At 37.8% G+C, this 22425-nt stretch overlaps 1 protein-coding gene across 3 annotated transcripts in view; it reads right to left on the bottom strand.

The window, feature by feature from the left end:
• Positions 1–22425, bottom strand: part of WWC3 (WWC family member 3) — an 88995-nt gene that overhangs the window by 34413 nt on the left and 32157 nt on the right. For all 3 annotated transcript variants that reach the window (XM_065741360.1, XM_065741361.1, XM_065741362.1), the window contains exons 3-7: positions 17698–17901; positions 14791–14867; positions 12946–13025; positions 6390–6519; positions 1430–1579 (exon numbers count right to left, since the gene is read on the bottom strand). In XM_065741360.1, coding sequence (XP_065597432.1) covers positions 1430–1579; positions 6390–6519; positions 12946–13025; positions 14791–14867; positions 17698–17901 — 641 coding nt within the window. The remainder of the gene's footprint in view (positions 1–1429; positions 1580–6389; positions 6520–12945; positions 13026–14790; positions 14868–17697; positions 17902–22425) is intronic.

The following is a 22425-nucleotide window of genomic DNA, read 5'->3' as shown; positions in this document are numbered from 1 at the left end:
AGGAAACGAAGGGTTTGCAAATGGTATCACTTACAAAACATCAAAGCACTTCAACTTTATGTAAGCCTAAAATAAAAAGACTAAGTTTTAAGTGAAATATTTTATTACTTAATAGATAGTTTAATAAGAACTAATTCAGAATACGTTCCATGTTCTGTGATGTGTTACCCAGCACTTAGATCATTAGTGTGATTTCAGCACTATTACAAAAACATTACCTGTTCTTTGAATCAGTCAGTCACAAAAAAAGCCTATATGTTACAAGCCTGGTTTCTACAGCAACTTCTCTTCATCTTAGGGCAACAGTAGTTGGCCTCTTCATTGCTGCATCTCTACGTTACCTATCTAACTCCTTCTTTTGCTCTCTTCTTCATCACATGTGTAAAAATCCACCTCTTCTTTACTCAATTTCCATCGCTAATAACTCAAGAAAATAATTAACCTCACTACGCAATTTTATTTTCCTAACAAAACACACTAAACCCAACAGTAACAGTTTTCTGACTACAGTTGGCTCGTCTTAGAAGGCACTCAATGTATACTGTGAATTGGAAAACACTGCAAATTTCCTTTTAGGTAATTTGTTTTGGAATTAGTTAATCACATCCACCATCAGTTTGAAAAGCGACATCCCAAAGGCACCATCTACTTAACACGCTGCAAGAAAGACTAGTATTAAATAAATTTTCTTAGATTCTTCAGTAGTAACCCCACAAAAATATAGATTTCCTCTTCCGTAGATGTCCTCTAGAGACATTCAACTTGGCAATTAGTCATCAGTAAAAGGCAACAAAAGAAAAATGAAGCGATAAAAGGCTATGATTAGAAGTCACACCGTTCAGTAAAAATAATTGAATATGAAGTAACATGCAAACTATGGTACCATCAGACTACAGACAGGTTTTCTTCTTGCACTGTTTTTGGTCTCACCCAAAGAAGCAAATGCGTTATTGCTTGGCTACAGCTAGGCTGCCAGAGTTACAGAGTAAGCCAAAATTTTATTATTTGAAATATTGTTCTTTGTCAGTTTTTTTAAGAAAAATAATCTGGGACATGAACAAGTATTTTCTTTTCACAGGAAAATGAAAGGAAAGGTTTACCCTATGTCTTTGATACGTGCAAACAACGATAATCAAGATAAAAACAAGATTAAAAGAAATAAATCTCCATCTCTATTACCAGGCTGACTGTACCTGTTGCCAACCCATGAGCTACGCCATGCTTAAGCAACAGAATGGCAAAGCCCACCATTCACATGCTTGGAGAACAATAAGAAAATGCAAATCCTTCCCCGACAAATATATATTTGGATGTTTTGCTCTGCCATAGCTAACATGTCTTGAATTAAAACAGGAAGTAACAAAGTATCGCTACAGTGAAAAGAAACAGCTTATTTTCTGAAGTAAATGGCTCACACAGGAATACATACCTCCCCGGTGATGTCAGTCTGAGAACAAGCATCGCAGTGTTGTTGAGGTAAACAGGAATCACTGAGTGAACTAGCATTGTGCTGGAGATCCTGCAGGGAATCTGTAATGCAACAGCTATTCCTGAATCCATCGGTTAGCTTGGCCAGGCTCTACAGGAGAAAGCATAAAAAAATATAATTACAACTGATTATGATAATACTTTTACTAATAAAACAACAGTTTCTCTTTTTAGAGAATTGGCAGCTTGCTTTAACAGAGCTATTTACACAAAGTAAAATTCATAATACTGTCAGCTCTATCACCTTTGCTTTGAAATAAATATTTTCTCTCAAAGACATATCTAGATTATTTTTTTTTAATCTTATTTTTACACTTTATTTTAGGATTTCAAAGGTTTTCATTTTTGGACAGCTTAAAGTTCTTTAAATCTGGCAACTGTCAGCTTTCATACCAAGTTCGCTGGTATGAAAGACAAATGTGATTCACCTGCCCTTTTGCCATCTTCTGCCCAGGTTACATTCCTCAACCACTACTGCCATCACATACAACTTGATGAATAGCTTGTATTGATTGTGGTCTTACGGCAGCTGATTTCACCCTTGTGCTCCTTTTTCCAGCATTCAAACAGATATTTTAGACTTTGAGTTAAGCAAGCAACATCTCTGAAATGTCTAGACAATGACACACAAACTGTGCAGGCAAAGCAGAGACTTCAACAAGTCTTTAAGGAGAAAAGGAGCAACGCAGTCAAACAAAATTAGAGACGTTTATTTGACTGTAAGAACTTGGTTGGCGGGCTCTTAAAAGTTCTTTAATATAAAGGTCTAATTATTACTCCCACTTATTTTCTCATTATGCATTCTCTATTTTTCAAAAATTACAGATGATGTACTGTTTATGACAAAACTGCTATGCAGGGTGTCATTTATGACTAAGACGCTGAGCATTCTGCATCAAAAGAACTGTTAAAAAATGCTTTAAAAATGAGTTCTGCCTCCCTCCATCAAAGGGGAAAAAACAAACAAATGATATAAAAAATTTGAAGAACTGTATCAGTTCATAGATCATAAAGTAATCAAGCCAGCTGACCCCAGAAAAAAACTCATAACTGCTTACTCTGTTGGCCAAACTAGAGAATCAGAGACTAAGCAGATGCAGTTCAATGGCAACACGCTGACCCTCAGGAATTTCAGTGCCTCTGACAACTGACCATTTGCAACAAGCCTCAGCTATTGTGCATATCCAGTTACCAGGATAGTCCTCCATCTTCAAAGAGCAGTTTAAAATGGATACCCTGGATCATACAGCAACACTTACCCTTCCTACAACAAATCTGACTAATGGAGTCAGGAAGATGAGCCTGTGTATTAGCAACTGGCTGCTATTCACAGGAGCTGCAAGTTCCCACCTGAAGACAAAGACTTTCTATTACAGAGTCCAGAAAGCAGCCTTAGGAATCATAGCAGGCCTGAAACCTGCCAGAAGAAACTGCTACAGCCACTTTGCATGAAGATGCTCAGCTTCTCCTGGGTCCCCAAAAGAAGCCAATTCTTCTGGTACCTCCCAGACGAACTGGGCCATCTTAGCATGATGGACAAAAAAAAATAGTTTGTTCTCCATCCTAAGGAACCAAAATTCAATTTCAAGTTATGCTGACATAAAGTCTCCAGCCAGTGGCCCTTTAACCTCTGAAGATTTGCTGCCAGATGAACATCTCTACAAAGATGCAAAAAGAAAATCAGGGCGTCCGCCATTTTGACTGAATATTGTCTTTCTACTCAACGCTCCAAAACTCACTGCAAATCACCCAGTCCTTTCAGTTTCTTGCTGTATGGAGAATTGAGATGGATCCCTAGTGGATTTATGAGATGGAAATCATTATTTTAAATTGTCGTTACACAAATATCAAATGTCTAATATATTCTTTTTCCAGTAAAGCAGAGCTGACCTCATGAACACTGGGGATTCAGAAAGCCTGAAGTACCTCCCAAATAAGCTATGTCCCATCTGGCACCTTTGGCTAACATATATTATGCTACATGTATACATATTATGTTATAGGCACTATAGGTCCTGATGCCAGAACATAAACATACTTTTGCCCATATTTCAGCTACTTCATGCACTGTGCTCCTGACTCCCTACTCCAGCATCTCCCTAGAAGGTAATAAGGGACAGCTTGGATCCTGGCCAGGTTTCCTATCTGGGCAGAGTTGCTGAACTCTGGATTTTACTAACAAATTACATAGCATGTTGCAGGTGGCAATCACCTTAACTTACATCTACGAGCACAGGTGACTGTGCTTTATGGTAAGTATAGAAGTACACTAAATCCTTCTTAATTGGATGAATTAAAAGCATACCCTCCAGAGATCATAACATGAAAAAAACAACGTAAGTTAACACACTTTTCCATAGAAGCAATTTAGATCAACAACTAGGAGTAAGATCCTCCTCAGCAATATGGAAGTGAGAGCCTTTCTTTCAACTGAGGCTTACGGATTGTTTATGGTCATCTTAGAGAAACTGACAGACCAGTTTAATGCATAGATGAGAAGCTGCAGGCACACCAGCCAAAATCTACCCCAAAAAAAGAGCACTGCCATCTCATGATTGATCTGTTGCTAGCTGATTTGGGTGGCACATAAAATTTCTATGCTGAAACAGAAATTAAAGCATGAAGGGAGGGGGAAAGAGACACAAACACGCACAGCTTTCAGGAACATAAGCACACACCTTGATTACTAATTTGATATAAAAAGTTTGTCCTCTTTTTTGGAACTGTGAGATTGCATATTTGGCTTGATTTATAACCACAGCACCTAGTTTAAATCCAAACACTTTCCTTCCCTTGTCAGACTTCTCTCCCACACAACTCTACCCAATTATCATATTTCTACGACAGCCACAATTTTCCAAGCACCTACACAAGACTGAGTCACTTTTGCTATGTTTAGTTCTGTTGCTTACACTGGCCAGATTTAAATTAAGAAGCAGTATGAAATTTTCTATTTCCTTTCTCTGAAATAAATTCCCAGCTGTTTACAGAATACTTCCAACTCATCTATAAACAGCGTTCAAAACACACAGTTTTCCGTAAGAAAGCTTGTCTTACCAACAAAAGCTTTTAAAGATAGCACTTTCGTGGACAAATCAATTTCAAAATCCATAGGGGGAAAAAATAAATCAAATTCTCAACTCATTACGAAGATTTATAAACAGACTTTCACTTCTTTGCCAAAACTAAACAACTCCATAACAATTATCTTCAAATAATAATAAATAAAAGAGAATGCAGGCTCTTGTCCATAGCTGGCAAAAATGCACTGCTAATGGTGGTGACTATGTTGAAAAACAGAGTTTGGTAGCTGAGAATGTGCTCTTTCTATCTGATGTAACTTCCTTAGTACAAGAGGCACTACTTTCAGAGTGACCTTGGTATATGTAAAGACTATGCAACGGCACTTAAACTTGGTTTATAAGATGTGATTTTAAGGCATCTTAATGTTTACCACTTTATATAGTGCCACTGGGGATTGAAAATCGAAAGAAATGGGGAAAAAAAGACTAAAAAAAAAAGCTAGTGAGTGAGTCAAAACAAGGCCAGTAGTTAAGCTGTTCCAAGGTCTCACACACAAGACTTTAAATTACCCGTTAGTTTCCTAAAATGTGCGTCACAGCATCCATGAAGAACTGCCTTTCTAATCATTTCTTGCTAGCTAGGCATGTGGAAGACTTGAGAATCACTTTAAAACCTGGCCAACACAAAATATCAAGTATGTTAAAGGTTGCCAAGGCAGAAACTTTTAGTAGTGACTTAAGTGTTCTGTCTACTTGAACAAGGATTTGCGGTCCATCAGATGACCTTCGGGTAATACTTCGGAGGTTGAATAATTGTACAACTACAGAAATTTACTGTATGTAGATTACAAGCTACCCACATGATTTAACAACAACAACAGAAAAAAATACCAGCAAAAGAGTACTGCAGAGAAAAATGGAAAAAAAAAAAAGTTTAGTGCAGTCCCAAAAACTTAGGTAATGAAAATAATTTTTTCCATACAGCGTTTTCAAGATCAGGTGAAGAATACTGCATCCAAAGCATGCTTCAACAAGTGTGTACCAAAATTTCAGCAGTGGTGAAGGATCATGGCTCAGTCAAGTACGTGTCACATTGACAATGCAGACACAGCAAATGAGAGCTCAAAGCAGATGCAGAATCCATTCAAAAAATGTGCCCAAGCAGTGATCCAGCATCTACCCTTAATCCTCATACTCAGATTCAAAAGAATAATTTTAAGCTTGCACAATAATACCTAATAACACTCTATTTAATAATATGCTTTGAGGGTTTTGTTAGGACATTTTAAATTATTCTTGTCTTAATGGAAACACTTTGGAGGAGAGAATGAGGCAAAAATAAACAAATGAATAGATATAGGTGGATAGGTAAATAGGTAGACAGATAGATAGATAAATGGAGAGCTGCCAAACTGTCACACAGTAACAGAGATTCAGGAAAAACATGACAGACAAGCTGATAAACATTCTAATTCTTTATAGGAAACACAAGGGAAGATTAAACAAAGCGAAAAGCAAAGGCTGTTGGTTTCATTTTTATTTTTAAAAATAGTATAATGATTCTATGGGAGTCTTTGACACAGCAGCAGTGGAATGCTATATTTAATAAAAATGCTGAGTTATAGTAAACAAAAACACTGATCTCAACATTCAGAATACTATGTTATTTACAACAAAAATATGAAACTCATATTGAATATACTGTAAACATAAGTCTCCTTATCTACTTCTTTCACATAGTTTGCTATTTGCAACTATCAAAGAGAAGAATCAAATAAAGCCACCACGTTTGTTTATTTCAAGTTGGTAATCCCAACACAAACACCAACAAGGAAATAGAGATACACTGCACATTTTAGCAGTCATATATTTTTTTACCTGCATAAGGTCCTGCCTTTCTTTTTCACCTGTGCATATGGCTTTCTTTATGGTTCGTAGCTCACTCATTATAGCCTGTGCTTCATCCAGTCTATAATTTGTATGAGTACTTGACATCTTACGATCAATCCTGTTGAAAAGAAGAAGAATTTTCACAGGATTAGAACAACCACAAAAATTTAAAGACCTCCTGTTTATTCATGTACCACTTTATTTCCAAGAGTAAAATGACATTCTACTGGGTTCTTCCCAGTGGTACATGAATAGCATTCAGAATCCAGTATGTTCTAAAGACGGAACAATGCAATCACCTACTCAGGGTTTGCAAAACCAACAAATTTCCCATTTTTAATCTCCCCTAGTACAGAGTTTATTTACATAGGCAATATTTGCAGGTTACTTTATGCGACAAAAGTTAAACCAACCTAAAACTAACCTACACAGTAGGAACTGAAAATACATTGGCAGCCAGGTTAATACTATTCAGGTGCATCACTACACATCTGAACATCTCTTCCAGGACTTATGTCTGACCCTAAACAAAGGAATTCTGTTTTTTTGGGGGGGAGAAAATAAATTCCATATTCCAAAAACTTTACTGTAAATGCTTTCCTGTTACTACAGACATCTTTGACATCTTTCTCTAGACAATATCATCTTCCTGCACTAACATACATCAGGTGGTCAGTTTCTTCTTTCGGGTAACTAGCAACAGGACTACAGGAAACAGCCTCAAGTACCAGCAGGGGAGATTCCAGCTGTATGTCAAGAAAAGTTTCTTCTCAGAAACAGTGGTAAGGCATTGACATGGGCTGCCCAGGGAGATGGTGGAGTCACACTCCCTAGAGGTGTTCAAGAAACATTTAGATGTTGCACTAAGGGATATGGATTAGTAGAGAAATAGTGGTGGTAGGTGGATGGTTGGACTGTGTGATCTTAGAGGTCTTTTCCAGCTTCAGTTATTTCACAGTCACCTGAGACCATCCCAGAAGGCTTCAGATGCAAGTGCAGCAATGAATGAAAGTGCTATTTGCTACATCAGGCTGTAGTACTACTAGCGTTTTCACCTTGACACAGAAACCTCTCATCTTTTTAGTGGAACACCCCTTTATAAAATGTCTAGGTTTTCAATTTTTTTCCATCAAAATTCACAGTAGTAAATATCAACAGATATAAGGCCCAGAAGCCTCATCCACTGTACCCCCTTGATATTTATTTATTTATTTATTTTCAGGTGTAGGGCAGGACCAGAACCCCTGCAAAACTTTCTAGAAGAACTATTTGATTGTTGCAGTCATATAATAAAAAGCTACAGGATTTAACAGCTTACCTAAAGCAATCAGTGAAAATCATGTTAAATTCCTGTTGAGGTATGAAGACCCCAGTTTACCTGTTACTCTAGTATACAAACTGTACGCAGGTGTGTGAGTGTGTGCATTTTGCATGAATGCACATTTAAAAAAAAAAGTTGGTATGTGTAAGAGTCCCTACACCAATGCTAAGCATAAACATCTTCAGCAGGTATCTGGATAAAAAAGATGACACAGGCTTCATTGCATACAACATCAGTTAATAAAAAGAAGTAGTAAGAGAAGAAGTGTTAGATAATTATGTCAAGAATACTCAAATTTTGAATAATACTGAGAGTAACTCTTAAGTTTCAAGGTTTTTATGCTAAAAATAAAAACAAAATATTGCATAAAAATAGTGCAAGAATTCTAGTCCAGAAAAAAAAAAAAAAACTGTCACAAAAAAACCTTGCATGGTAGTTCAGGATAGGAAATATATCTAGAAACCTCATAACTGTCTTGTATTCTTAGAATAAAGTGATACCAAGAATGCAAATGCATTTGCACCTTAAACTATACAAAACTTTTTCATTCTCACTCAGCATGTTCTGTCAGTGAAGCAAATCACCACAATTCTACCTGCAGCAGATTACTTACTGTAAAATATTAAAATCATAATAAGAAAAACCAAAAAGCTTGAATGAAACTCCTGTGGTTTTACTGTGTAGCTCACAACATTCAGGAGAAACTGCAGCCTGGGTTCCTGCAGGTTTGGTTTGTTTGTTTTCTTCTGACAGCTCCCAGCTTTGGACAAAACACGAAGTGTAAGCCTGAACCTCAACTTTCCGCTTATGCACAAATTTCCCCATGCTGCACATGAAAATATATGAGCCTTTATGATTTATGTTTCACAAACCAGAAAGGACTTAGATCATGTGGATTAAAGTTTTGCTTTGTTTTGTTTTTCAGATGATTACTTGAGTCTTCACTTATTTTTACTTAAAATCCTGAGGTAAAACCATGGCAAAACAACTAATCCGATTCACTACAAGTTTCATGAAAATGATAATGTGGTTTTATCTGAAGGTTACGTTAATGTTAAAAACATAGATTCCACCCAAACTCTAGACCAGGAAACGTCTCCTACACAACTGTTCATTATACCGTTTGGCAGGTACAAGGTGGCATTACAGGAAGAGGAAATTATTTAATTTCAACCAGATTTTTGTCCAGTTACCCACAAATTAATGTTCCTGGACATCACTTTGGAGCCCAACTTAGGAACTGATATTTGCTTAAGTAAAGAATCAGGAAAAGACTCTACTGCCAGACATATCACAGCTTAAATCAGTATGGCTGTCCCTCCAAACTGTCTCAAGTATTTTAGAAAATTACGTTATTTATTGTGTGTTAATTTTTTTTCCTCCCTTTCATACAGCTCTAGCTTTGAAAGCCACAAAGTTAACAGGAATCTTCCATTTATTAATGGAAAGGAGCACAATGCAAATACAGATTAGCCCTTTATACAAACAGGAAGAACATTCAAGTAATACCCAACTATGAATGAAGCACGCATTTTCTGAGGAAGATGTTTCCAGAACATGTAGGCTACTAACACACAACAGTTCTGATCCAATACAACGGTCTCCACTATGTCTTCAGCCACATCATTCAAATACATGTCTCCCCCAGTTCTCATCAAAGCATATGTCTGTAGTTGAGTTAAACCTAATTTTAAAGCTTTTGTCAGTTCTCATATCCTCTGAGCTCGTGCGTAGCTATAAATTGTTTAGTCAGACCTAATTCCCCATCTCTCCTCATTTTTCTCTAAGCATTCCTTCCGCTCTCGCAGCCAACTGGCTGGGTTTTCATTTCCTTTGCTGCTAAACGCCTTCTTCCTCCAAAATCCTCTGCTCTTCCTCCTGGCAAGCAGAAAGGTCAATGAAAACACACAGGGGAGAAGGAGCTGCTCCTCATCCTCAGTCCCTAGCAGCCAGATGAAGGAATACATTCCAGAAAACTCTTAGATTTAACTCCCTAATCCCAGGCTTCAACAGGATCAACTGCACCTTGGGGCAAAGGCACCCCTAGAGACCAAGGAGCTGTGAAGGAGATCACACAGGGTGGGATGTAGGCCCGACTGAAACACTGAGCTCCAGAAAGTCTCCAGTGGGCAAGGGCAGACCGTAACACTCAAAGGCTTATCACAACATTGCCAAATTTGGACGAAAGTGGAGAAAATACAGCCCTAAGAAAAAGTTGCAGCTCTACAGAAATTGGAATTCTAACTGTATCAGAGTTGCAGAGCTATTAAAAACTCAGCAGCAGGATAACACAGAGCTGTGTTGGTTCTGATACCTGCTCCCAGCACTACGCTGCTCAGAGGTTCAAAGCAAGCCTTCAGCCAGATATAAAGCCTGAAGTGTGACAACTCCCAGTACTGTTTTTGGCACATACCTAAATAAAGTGAAGAACACGGCTTTAAAACAGCCAAACAGGATGCATGCCAGTCTCAGTTTGGCAGTTACTTGAAGATTTGACCTTACACAAGAAGGAACAAAAAATACATAGACCCAAAATTTAGAAAAGTTAACAAAAGGCAGAAATGCCTGGAATGTAAGAGTCTTCACAACAAAATATAAACAAACAAAAAAACGCAACACAAAATACTTCTCTTTGAGAAAAGGAATGACAGGTTTCTTTTCAGCCAGCACACCTGTTTTGTGGATATGCAAAAAGTAAAATTCGTCAACTTCAGTACTTGATTGGAGATCTTTTCCCTAGACAAATAAGAGTGCTAGAGGAGAGAGAGGCCAGGGACAGCCCAGAGCATGGGCAGGATTGCAGCCTGGGTCACCTACCTGCAAAACCATCCACTCTCCTGACTACAGAGGGAGGCTAGAAAAGTTTCTCCCTACAGTTGTTAGCCAGCACAAGCACTTTCCAGATAGGCTCATTTCCTACTAGAAGTGAAGTATTTAGAATAAAGCACCAGAAAAACAACTGAAAAATTACCTGAAAAACCAAAACAAAACCAGAAATCACCTCAGAGAGCAGAGCTAGAAGAGGGAGAAACACTAAGTCACCGCAATACCAGACAGAGTGCTGGCAAAATGCTGTCACCAGCTGCAGCAAATGGCACTGGCCACCACCCAGAGAGCCACCAGACACAGAGCGACTGCAGCAACAGCAATGGGAAGCAGTGCTGAAGCACTGAGCTTTAATGTCTGAGCTCTTAAATCAGCTGATCTGTTACTACCACTGACTGATCACAGTACACAGGGCTTGCCTTGAACCAACTCCTCTCTTGAATGTCTCTCCTGTATCCCCATCCTGGAATACATGCAAATTCATGTGGGCTAAAATCCAAGACAAACATTTGTATTCGTAATCATGTGCAGACTTTACTTTTCAGTAAGTTGCACGAATTTGCTGGGCTATCTTAAATTAATTACATTAATTAAAACAATCTTGAATTTCAAATGGTCTTCAAGTACTTTCATCTCCCCAGTCAAGTAAGTATTCTTTTTATAAAAACGACTGAACCTATAAATGATTGAACCTATAATCTCCAAGTTGTCTGGTAGCCACAAGGAGGAAAACAAATAACTGAAGCAGAACAGGCAAGACAATTTTTACTCAAAGAAAATACGAAGAATATTATGACAAAATTGTTTTTGCTCTTACTTCTTACTTGACTGAGCTACTACCCAGAAACACTGATCAGTCTTAAAATATTTGCAGTTTTCAATACATTGACTGCTTGACATTACAAATTTTCAGTTAATTCTCCTACAACGAATTGTAAATGTTTCATGTAGTCAATAAAATACATTTATGCCTGAGAATGATTACATTGTACCTGCCAATGAAGGATCTTAGCTGAACAAATTTTGTAGTTGGTTTGTTTTTGTTTTTTTTTCCCCTGGAGCTTTTAAAATGGATTACAGAACAAAATAGCCTTGTAAAATGAAATGAAAAACATGAAATGCATAGGCTATTCCTTTAACAGCAAGAACTGAGTATCTTCCTTTGTACAGTTTTGTTAATGTAATACCATGTTTGGTTAATTTAGTCTAAGCTGGAAAATCAGGAACCTAATTGCTCTGGGACCTCTGGAGCTTCACCAGGATTCCCAAAGCAGAAGTGTGTGCTCATGCTTCATAGCACCAACGCAATAAATCCAAAGCTTCCAAGTTATTTCCACAGATGCTGTACTTATGCTGAAAAATGCATTAAACATGCAACAGTTCCAACATTTTCAAGAAGCACTTGCATGAGGCAGTTCGTTTGCATGCATGCTGGAGAAATGGCCAAGATTTCTAAATGCACAGCCACACGTCCAAAGCAAATCCAAGAGCTGTTCAACATACAGCCTAGCTCTGGGCCTGTTGAACAGATCTAGAGGTCACAACAACGTGTGATTACCTCCCACCTTTTCCATGGCCTGGCAACCTTTCTCCCTATCACACGGGGCTTCCCACATACGTGCTACGTGTGTAGGTGACTAAGCAGCACACAGATGGAAGTCACTTGGTTCCCATCTGATGGCCTGCAGGAAGAGTGGCAGGTAGAGGGTTACCACAACGGAGAGGTTCTCAACCTCTGCCACCAGCAAGCGTGAAGGAAACAAGAGCACAGGCTGTCTAACAGTCTGGGACCAGAGGCAAATTGTCCTGAGCTCCCTAAGCTACCTCTCCTTCCAGAAAGGAAACAAGGGGTCATATTTACACGCAGTTATTCTGCACATATGCGACAAAATCCAAGGTCTCCTTGAACATCAGATCTACTGAGCATGAACGCATCAACTACGCTGCGGAGAACGGGAAGGTCTGACCACCAGGGAAAAGGAAGAAGCAGTGTTGCAGTGTGCAGGCTACCACAGAGGAAAAATATTCTGCCCTGCCAGAAAGCCTAGGTACTGCTCACAGAAACACCACTCCATTGCAGAGTGACTGAGCTCCAGACAGTGCACATCTTCAGAAGATGGTTGGAGTACATATTAAAAACCTGATTCATTTTCAGGAAGAATGGAAGGATGGTATTCATAAAAATGTGAATCTCTGAAATCACCTTTCCACCTAATTTTGTCCAATCCTTCTTCCATCATTCCACAGTGTTCTCAAAGTGCATTGCTATCATAGCAGAAACTCTGAAGTAGAGCAATCAGAAAGTTTCAACTTTTTTTTTTTTTTTTGCAATAGTTTCCTGAGCAAGTCATTTCAGATGAAGGAAAAAGAACAGCCTCCCACAAATCCTTAACTTACTCTTGCAGAGTTTCCACTCCTTTTTCCTTATATTGCAGCTCTTGCTTCATCTGTGCCAATTCTCGTTTTAGCCTAGAAAGCTGAATATAAAAAAATAATTTAAAGTAATAATACGTAATGGGAAATTCCATTATAAAAAATAACTGCTTCAAATACAGAACTTTAAGTCATTTTTAAATAAATTGAAGTTATAATCTATGTTTTCTTCTTTTTTTGGTTAAAATTTGCAATAAAATAACAGACTCTCTGAAATATCAACTGACCCAATCACAGTATTCACCTTTTGGAGTTCCATTTCTTCATCTTTTCTATTGTTTTTCTACCTCAAATGGCTTATGCTAACAGCTAAAAGTCTGTCGATGACTTCCCTTCTTCCCTTGTAGAAAACAAATGCCTCTGAACTGTCAATTCTTTCGTTAACCCAAGAAGAAAAATAAAAGAAACCAAGAAACAGTGAATGTTTAATGCTACCAGTTTTTCAGTCAAGGACAATAAAATCACTGGCATCCGTCTTCCAGAAATAGCAGCCTTATTTGCTGTGGTTGTTTTCATACTGTCTTGCCTTTTGCCCTCTCTGCAATCACACAGATCCAGTGATGTATAGAAATCAAAACCAAAAGAACAGCAGTGACTCAAAGAATATCTACAACTACTCGATACTGCACATTTTATTCTATTTTTTCTATTATTCGAAGCAATTATGTACATACGTGCACACATTAAGTTGAACAGATTGTCCTATGCACTTGCAAAACCACTTCATTTCGAGATTCAGGAACAGAGACAAATAGCCTTAAGAGACCTTGTTTGTTTTCTTTAAATAATATTTAAATAAACAAGGGTTGTTTTCTTGTTTTGACTATGCTGACACTTAGAGTATGCAACACAAGCAAACACTAGTCAGCACGTAGTAAACATACACAGATAGAATAAATGCCTTTGAAGGGTGGTGAACGGGATTTAATTTCAGAGGCACTCGTGTGAAAAGCAGAAGTAAAACACTATCCTGCAAAGATGGAAGGTTTTTACTGATTTTGTGAGCTGAGTGCCTGGCACACTAAGCCCCATCTCACCCATTAATAAAGAGAAACATGCAGTTCAGAAAATATGTTTATAATATTGAGCTTTAAACTGCTTTTTACAACCATTCATGACTACTGTATTAATTTGATTTAAACAAACTTTCAGACTGCAAATCTTTGCTGCTTGGCATCAATTTCCGAAGTCAGTTAATCTTCCTTCAGACAAGACAGTTGTAAAACCATATTTCTAGGTGTTTGTTTTTTGTAAATTATTAATTATAAATTTTATCACAGAATTGCCTACAACTATCAAAAGACTTGCATTCTTTCCATCATCCCCAAAAGCTTTGAATTAAAATTAGCTTAAAAGATCTGTCTGGTCAGCATGTCTACTAACGTGCCAACAGACTTGTCCAAGTCTAGAGTTCAGTTACATTCATAGAACCCCACTGAAAATGGTGAATAAGAAAATATGAAGACAGTGCGTTTGAACTGTACTCCATCGAGGCTAAATTTCATCTCAGAGTATCTACTACTTGTGGCAGTTTGTGTGGAGCAATTTCTGAAAGCCTAGCTTAGTGTGCCTCTGACATCCATGACAAAACCTTTATGTGTGTTAAAGTGGAAAAAGCATTACTTCTCAAGTCACAGAAATGCAATAAACGTACACTCATTTTAACGCAGCAATAGGTCTGGGTATATTTTTATATTATCTTTTCAAAAACACATGCAGCACCCAGTGTAAACATCAAGTGAAGCACACGGTCTCCCTCCCTTGCCATGCCTAATTCACATTTTACAAAGTTAAAAAACCACTACTCACCCTGTCACGACGGCTGGCTATTTCTGCTTTAATCTGATATGGGTCATACTTGGTATTAGTTGAAAATCCAGAGAATGCTAAACAGATGGAAAACATTATTTCATATTTTATTTTTTTTCTTTACCACACTTGTTAAGATGTAGCACTGTTTAAAAGACCGTTGCATTCATTCTTCATGTTACAAGTCACTTGTTTTTAAAATAATTCTCTCAGCTGAAGTGCAACTGAAGAATCATCTTTGGTCTGGTTGAAGCTTGTTATTTAGTCCTGAACAGAAAACAAACAAACTGCCTATAGCAGCACTACATATTGCTCAAAAGCCAGTAGTTCCCACTAAAGGATGGTGGCATTTACTGATGCAATAATTTGTGTAACATTAACAACTGCTATTTGTTTTCTGTGTTAACATTACAATAGGGACTAAGGTGGCAAAACTATTGGCAGGACAAAATTCCAACAGTGAAACAGAGAAGTTGCTTCCTAAAGTAACAATGTAGGGAACAGACACTCAGCTCAACCTCTTGCGAGTGAGCTCTTAAAACAGCATCTCTACAGCCAGGCAATGATTTCAAGCTGTAACAGTATCAGCTAAACTCTAGACAGATGAAGTAAAGGTCCTAGAGCAGAGGCTGTGCAAGACCGACCATGATTTATTGAGTAAGCCATTCATGGCAGCACTGGCCTGCTGAAAAATGCCCGGTATGCAAGTGGATTGGGTTGTGCTGCTAGACCTACCATCCTTCTGCAGAGCCAAAGGCTTTTGCTCTGAAACTCATATCCACGTCTGCATTTCACTGAGCCTTTCCACTCTGCAAAGAGCACTGCAATGCCAAGGTCACAACCAGCATGCAGGAACTTGCCAAAATGAGTAGTCATGCCTGGACTAATTCTTTAAATCCAGGATTTTCTATGGATTATTTTTTTATATATATATATGTTCTATTTTCTTTTTAACAGTGCTGATCACAACTGAGTCACAAGAGCACTGCATGGGCACCTCCCTGCCAGCCCACGACTGCTGAGCTCATGCTGCCTCCCACTCATGAGCACACTGCACTGAGTCAATGGCAGCACCCACAAGCAAAGGGAAGGAAAACTGTACTTTTAGTCCTTTTAAAGCAACACATTTAAACAAGTGGTAGTGGAGGCAGAAATATTCACAATATAAGCGCCCACCTTTGGCATTCTAATTGCACCCAAATGAGAAGTCAAAGAATTCTGTGCAATAAGTGGAGAATCAAGCATCTCAGGGTGCAGGGGAGTGGCAAAATTAGGAAAAACAAATGGAGAAGCCTTAGGGAATCTCAAGTAGACAGTATGAATAATCACCAGAGGCATTCAAAAAGGAAGAAAAAAGAAGGATTAATCAGTCTATCTCATTTCCTCAAAGCTGATGCGTGCAACCTTAAAATATAAAATATATTTTCTCATCAAAACAACAGAAAAGCTAGTTTTACAGTATCCTATCAATTCCAGTGATACAAGAACACATGTAGAAAATTTACCCAAAGATTGAGAAGGGAAGAATTCGTTGAACACAATAGTCACATCTGTGCTACAGATAAGTTCCTATTTTGCCATTTTCAGTTATATTTTGTTGGTGTTTCAAATAAATTGTTTTTCTAAGAGCTGAAAGAATCTGAAAAAAAGTTGCTTTTCTAACTTATCATCCTCCAAAGAAGTCTCTTTCTGCATATTCACCTGAAGTAAAATACAAGATCTCCCACTGAACTACTGCAAATTTACTTATTTTTTAAAAGAACTCCAAGTTCCTAGAAAAGTACTGAGATAATTAGATTAAAAAAAAACAACACTGATAACACAATCTTTTTATCCCATTCCAAGTCTTCAAGTAGCAAACTCTTTAAATGATCATTTCTTTTAAAAAAAATAAAAACTTGAAAAAAAAGTTCATTTTCTTAATAATTCTTAACACATTTTCATATGAAAGTGAAAAATAAGACCTGTTACATCTGTGATGTCACAAATTAAAACACAGAAATATCTGTATTTAAAGTCGTACTGAAGATGCCTACTTTGAACTCTCACAGTCATATTTTTTGAGCTTTTTCAGAAAGTAGAAGAGATTCCCATAGTTATGAAGCACTTGGCATTTGGCTGCATGCATAGCTGCTGAAAAGCCACCTGTGCAGTGAAACTCCACTATATTTCCACATTGCTGGTGGGTGTATCTATCTCATACCCTTCTCCTGAGAAGGAGATTGTTTTGACTCCTCAAAAACACCTCTTTTTTTGCACCAGCAAATGACAACAATAACAGCGGTGCCACACCTTGAGGCACAAGAACAGAACACATCATCTGTTCCGAACTGCCTCAGACATCTGAAGAATGAGAAGAGCAGGATATCAAGGCTCTGCAACCTAGTACCAGAATTAGGGTCAGAGGTTGGCATCCAAGAACACTGATGAAATGTCATTTCCTACTTAATCGAAGGAACTTTTGGTGCGACAGTTATTCTAACTGGTATCATCAGAAATACTTTTGACCACAACGACTTTTCCCTAAATCTTTATGAACCTGTAATAAACTGAACACAGATCTGCAGAAAGCTTCCCCTAAGATGATGGTTTCCTCAGCTTTCAGTGCAGAACAATCTACAAACATAGGAGGGAAAGTGGATGGCTGGCCCAGAAACATTCAATCTTTGTTGTCTTTCATGAAGCATCAGCATGGCTGCCACCAAGATATTCCTGTTTAACATTAAAAATTTATATTGCAACAGACCTAACAGGAAACCAAAGGCCCTGAATAGCAGAGATAAAGGGCTGTGCCTCACTTCTGTTTTCAGAGTCTTCATACGGCAGTGAAAACACCTTGCACTCATCCTTATCCCATATGTTGCGTTATGTATTCACAATAAATCAAGAAAAGGCCAGTAAACTCACAGCTCGCATAAGAACGGTTGTCATCCTCACACATTTTGTGCAATTGTTGATATTCTTCTTGGGCTAGTTCAAAACGCTGCTGCTTTATTTGGTAAATCTCTTTCTTGGCATTGAGTGCCTCCTGGGCAACTATTAAATATTCCTTTAGCATGCGTTCCTGCTCCCTTCTCCACTGCTCCCTTGGATCTTCAATTTGTGTAAGTTCTAAGGAGAAAAACAAAAAATCTATAAGACACTTTATTCCACAAAGGGCAAATGGTTTGGTTAAGGTCTGTTCTGAAGGTCTATATCACAGATCAAGAGTGACATGCTCGAAAATCTGGTATAAAGTTGCTGAACAGTTAGTCTGCCCAGCACTAGTGTTCAAATTTACTCCATCCTGAGTAATTTTTCCTGAGTGCAAGAGTACGAAAATCCCTTTCAAACATAAAAAGGCATTTACATTTGCTCTCTTTGGGCATAATCTAGTTTGTAAAGAAGAGAATCAGTGTTTTTGCTCTCAATTAACCCCAAAGCCAGCTTGAAAATTCTGAGGACTACCTAAAAACCCAGAAGCACATTGTAAAACAAAAAGTATCTAGAGACAGTTGGAACAATTTCAAAATATTACACATTAACGTCACATGTAACATTCTGAAAGGCCAGTGACTAGACCTGCCTAGTGAAGAATAAAGTAATTCCACAGAAAAGCTAGCATTTAAATCCCAAATCCAGAAAAGCACTTATATTGATGCTTGTTTGTTAATGAAGAAACAGCACTCTCATGTTTTCCCTTTCCAGAATTATGAAATCCTTGTACTGAAACAATTAGAAAAATTAAAATAGTTTTCCAGTACAAAATCTTTCTCATATAAACTGATTTTCAAAGCTACTACACTGCAGCTACCTTTTCAGAGTTGCACTGATATTTGAGGAGGACATATTAAAAAAAATTAGCTTATTTTTTTTGTCTTTGGGGTGATGCTCAAGCTAGCAAATGCATTTCAAGTCTCATGTTTAACTACGTGTTAATTTCTGATGATTGAAGCTTTGCTGGCAAGAAGACACTGCAGATGCTATGTCAGTGTTCAAAGCAGTGGCAGAAAGTGCAGCATAGTCAGGAGACATACCTAGTCATTTTTTCCAAACTTTGATTCTCATAAGAGATGAAAGCAAGTTATGTTTAATATTTATCTACTGTGCAATAACTAATTCAGAATTTTGCTGCTCACGACTGAATGTGAAACTATAAAAGGTTAACCCTAAAAAATTAATAACTCTAACAGTGTCAAGCTTACACTACCAACTGCCATTTATGAACCATTTGAAAAGTAGATAAAAACATGAAGCTTGCTTTTAACAGTACTCCCACCAGATCTGTGTACTGTGTTCCCAATAACCTTCACTCAGCTGTAACTTTTCCCACATCTCCTCACAACGGAAGAGTATGAAGATCATGCCTATGGTTCTGCCCTTTCTCTAGTACGTTCCCTGTGTTGCAGTGACCTTTCCAACAGCACCTCCAGTTTCCAAAATATCTCCGCTCCAACATCCCCAACCTACTTCTGTAGTACAGAGCAGGATGTGCTGTGACTTGTTCCAGCCTCCATAAATGCTTATGCGCCTGGTTTCTGCATGCATGGGAAGCAAAAGAAAACTGCTGAGTTCACGCTGCAGCCCATCCTTCAGTGAGGGCATTTGCAACACTGTCACATCCATCAGAGCTCCTGAAATCAGTGCAAATGTAGTGTTCCTAAAACTGATATCCTCTGAGGAAACTAGGCAAAAAACAACAAATATTTATGAGACAGAAAAACTGTATCATATAATGTGTCTCATTTTGAATGGAAAATTAATAGTTCTGAGATATGTTACTTTGTATTGCACATTAATCTTTGAGATCCTGTACTACATGGGCATGGTATCACTTTCCAAATTATTTCAGAATCCTTCTCAAAAGCTAGCAGCATTCTGAGACAGAAAACTACTTCCATACAGCAGTGACATTCTCTTCTGTTTTATGAGTACGGAGTCTTCACTTTGCCCTGGATTTCTACATAAGATTGTCATGTAATAACTGAAACTAAGGCTTAGTTGGATGGTAAAATTCACTTCCTTCGTTTCTTAATGCACAATTTATAAAAAAAAAAAATACTAAACTATAGCAATTCAAGAACAGTCCCAGACAAATGCAAGGAATATATTATTCCCCCACTGGGGAATGCCCAACTGGTTAAAGGAGACTTCAAAGGCTCTCAAGACTCTGAGGAGGAGGGAAAGGAATTCTGCGGCTGGCAGCTACCCTGGTTTTTTAAGCAATGGCTGGACCAGAGCCAAGAGCAGCTTAGTGAGGGTGTCAACAAAGTACTGAATTTACAGAACAAGATGGAAATCAGGGTTGGAAGCACCGCTGAGATTTACTGAAGATTCCTCTGTTCCTGGGGATTTTCAATATAAATGGAAAAGTATTGCCTAGAAGTCTTTTTACTACTTTCTAGGCAAACAAACATAGTGAGAGGCTTGAAAAAAATGAGATGCATTACTGATTTCCTTCAAAAGGGACAAGGGCAAAAAGCTGAGGATATACAAAGCATGAGAGCTCCTCAATAACCATAACTTTTAAAAGAATCTATGTGAATCACCTCTGGCATTTTCTCACAGGATTTCTTGGAACTGAAGCATTACTGTTTTGCCAATTAACACAGCTCCATTGTTGTTTAAAGCACTTAAACCTGATCAGCCACTAAAGGCATCCTGAAAATGTTTAAATAATCAACTTGTTTTCACTTGGAAGTTGCTTTTCAAGTATTTCAAACCTAATTCAGAACACAGCACGAGGGAATCATTTCAGAAAAACAATTCCTCACTGCTCTGCAATCTCTGCCACCTGCCTGACACTGTCTCATGATGCACATGATTGCCTACTCATTAGTTCTCACTTCTACAAAAGAGGTAAATATCATCTTGATTGGTACCTTTGTTGTCCACAGTTTAAAACTGGATCAACTATCCCAGTAATTTCTGAATAATTATTATCCAGCTGTAATATCAATTTTGTTTTCCCTCTGAATATAAGTCTTGCTTGTATAAGCAAGCACTGTATTAGCCTAAGGGTGACAAACCCATTTTGGTATGACGGCTGAATTACCATTTAGGATAATATCTGTGGGCTGCAAGTAATTAGTTATCATGAAAGAGACAAATTTTGCAATCTTGTTAATTCCTTTCACTTGGTTCAGCATTGGCCCTTTATCCCTCTGTTCATATGTTACCTTTACTTCATTCAAAATAAGATGAGATTTATGTTCTCAGACCCATCTGTATTAATCTCCTCTTTCTATGCCTTCCTAAAAAGCACTTGAGAATTTAATTTCTCCCTGCAAAGACCCTTTTCTACAGTTTTTGCTTTGGACTGCACAGAAGAAAAAAAAAAAAAAGCAAGTCAGATCTGACATGCCTACAATGATTAATTTCCTTACTGTAAGTTCAAACTTCATATCTGTGGTAAAACTGCTAATAACAAAGTGTGAAAAACAAAAGGGAGTGATTTCTTCTGCATGAAATGGTGATTGCTATTCCTATCCAAGACACCCATCACTAGAATCCTTTAATAACTCTTTTAGTCAGAGCACTGCAGTAGGAGTTCATGCTCTACCCATCTTCTACGGTGGCTTCTAAAGCATTAAGTTTATGGGCATAACAGCTTCCAATATCCTCGTGTTTTGTTTTGTTTTCAACATATGCCTTTGCGTACACATATATTGGTACAAATGCACTCCACTACTGTACCCCCAGCACAAAGTTTGCTCTTCATTTACCTTCAGCATTAACTAAAGTTACCAGAACAGTTTAAACAGCAATCCTGAAACTTCTATTTCTCTTAAATAGAGCAAAATCTTTATTTATCAACTTCCAGTTGGCTAGGGTATCCATCCTTGAGATCAACAGCTCTTCTAAAACTATTATTCGATTGTGACTCTTAATTTCACAACAAACAAGCATCTGTGAGGGCCAAACAATATCATGAGAACATCTGTTATTCTGCTGTTGATGGATTTTTTTCCCGTTTATTTTAAATGAGTAACTGTTCAATCACAATAGACAAATAATGCCAGCAATGGCAGGAAGACAAAAACTACTTCTACATTTTTATTTTCTAATTGACTAGATTTCAAGGAGATAGTATTGAGGCTGTTTTTACAGATTATACTATTTACCATTACTGTGATAGCTCACATAACCACTTTCTTCTTTCCTCTCACCCTGCCAACTGCCAGTTCCCACAATATTGAAAGCATTCACTCATTGGTGATAAGAAGCTTAATGATAGCAACACAGCAGTAACAGCAGCAGTAGTACAAAGCTATATAGATAAGACATATTACTTTAAGACTAGAACTGGAAAATGTGCCAAATAGGAGTGATATAAAGCTCAGCAATAGTCCAAAAAGGTAAATGACAGAAATCGTTCCCTTTCTCAAGTGGTCATCTGTTGAATTTTGTGACAGTACTTTAAAAGTGGAAAATATAGGCTGCGTAAGAATAGATGACATTACTGTAATTGCTACTGCTTCTGATTAAAAATCAGCACTGCTCTCTCAGAACAGATTTTGTTTCTGAAGATAGAAGAGCCAAGCATCCATCACTAGAAAGCCATGAACTGCAAGAATATAGCATGGACATTTCAATATATACAAAAAGCAACAAAACTGCTGTCTGTTCATAGTTTGACAAAGCAAAACAAAGCAA

This window comes from Cyrtonyx montezumae, unplaced genomic scaffold (genome assembly GCF_038088225.1).
Source record: "Cyrtonyx montezumae isolate F1298 unplaced genomic scaffold, pur_monq_1.0 scaffold_3, whole genome shotgun sequence".
Classification (NCBI taxonomy): Eukaryota; Metazoa; Chordata; class Aves; order Galliformes; family Odontophoridae; genus Cyrtonyx; species Cyrtonyx montezumae.
This window is presented reverse-complemented; position numbering and strand designations above follow the sequence as displayed.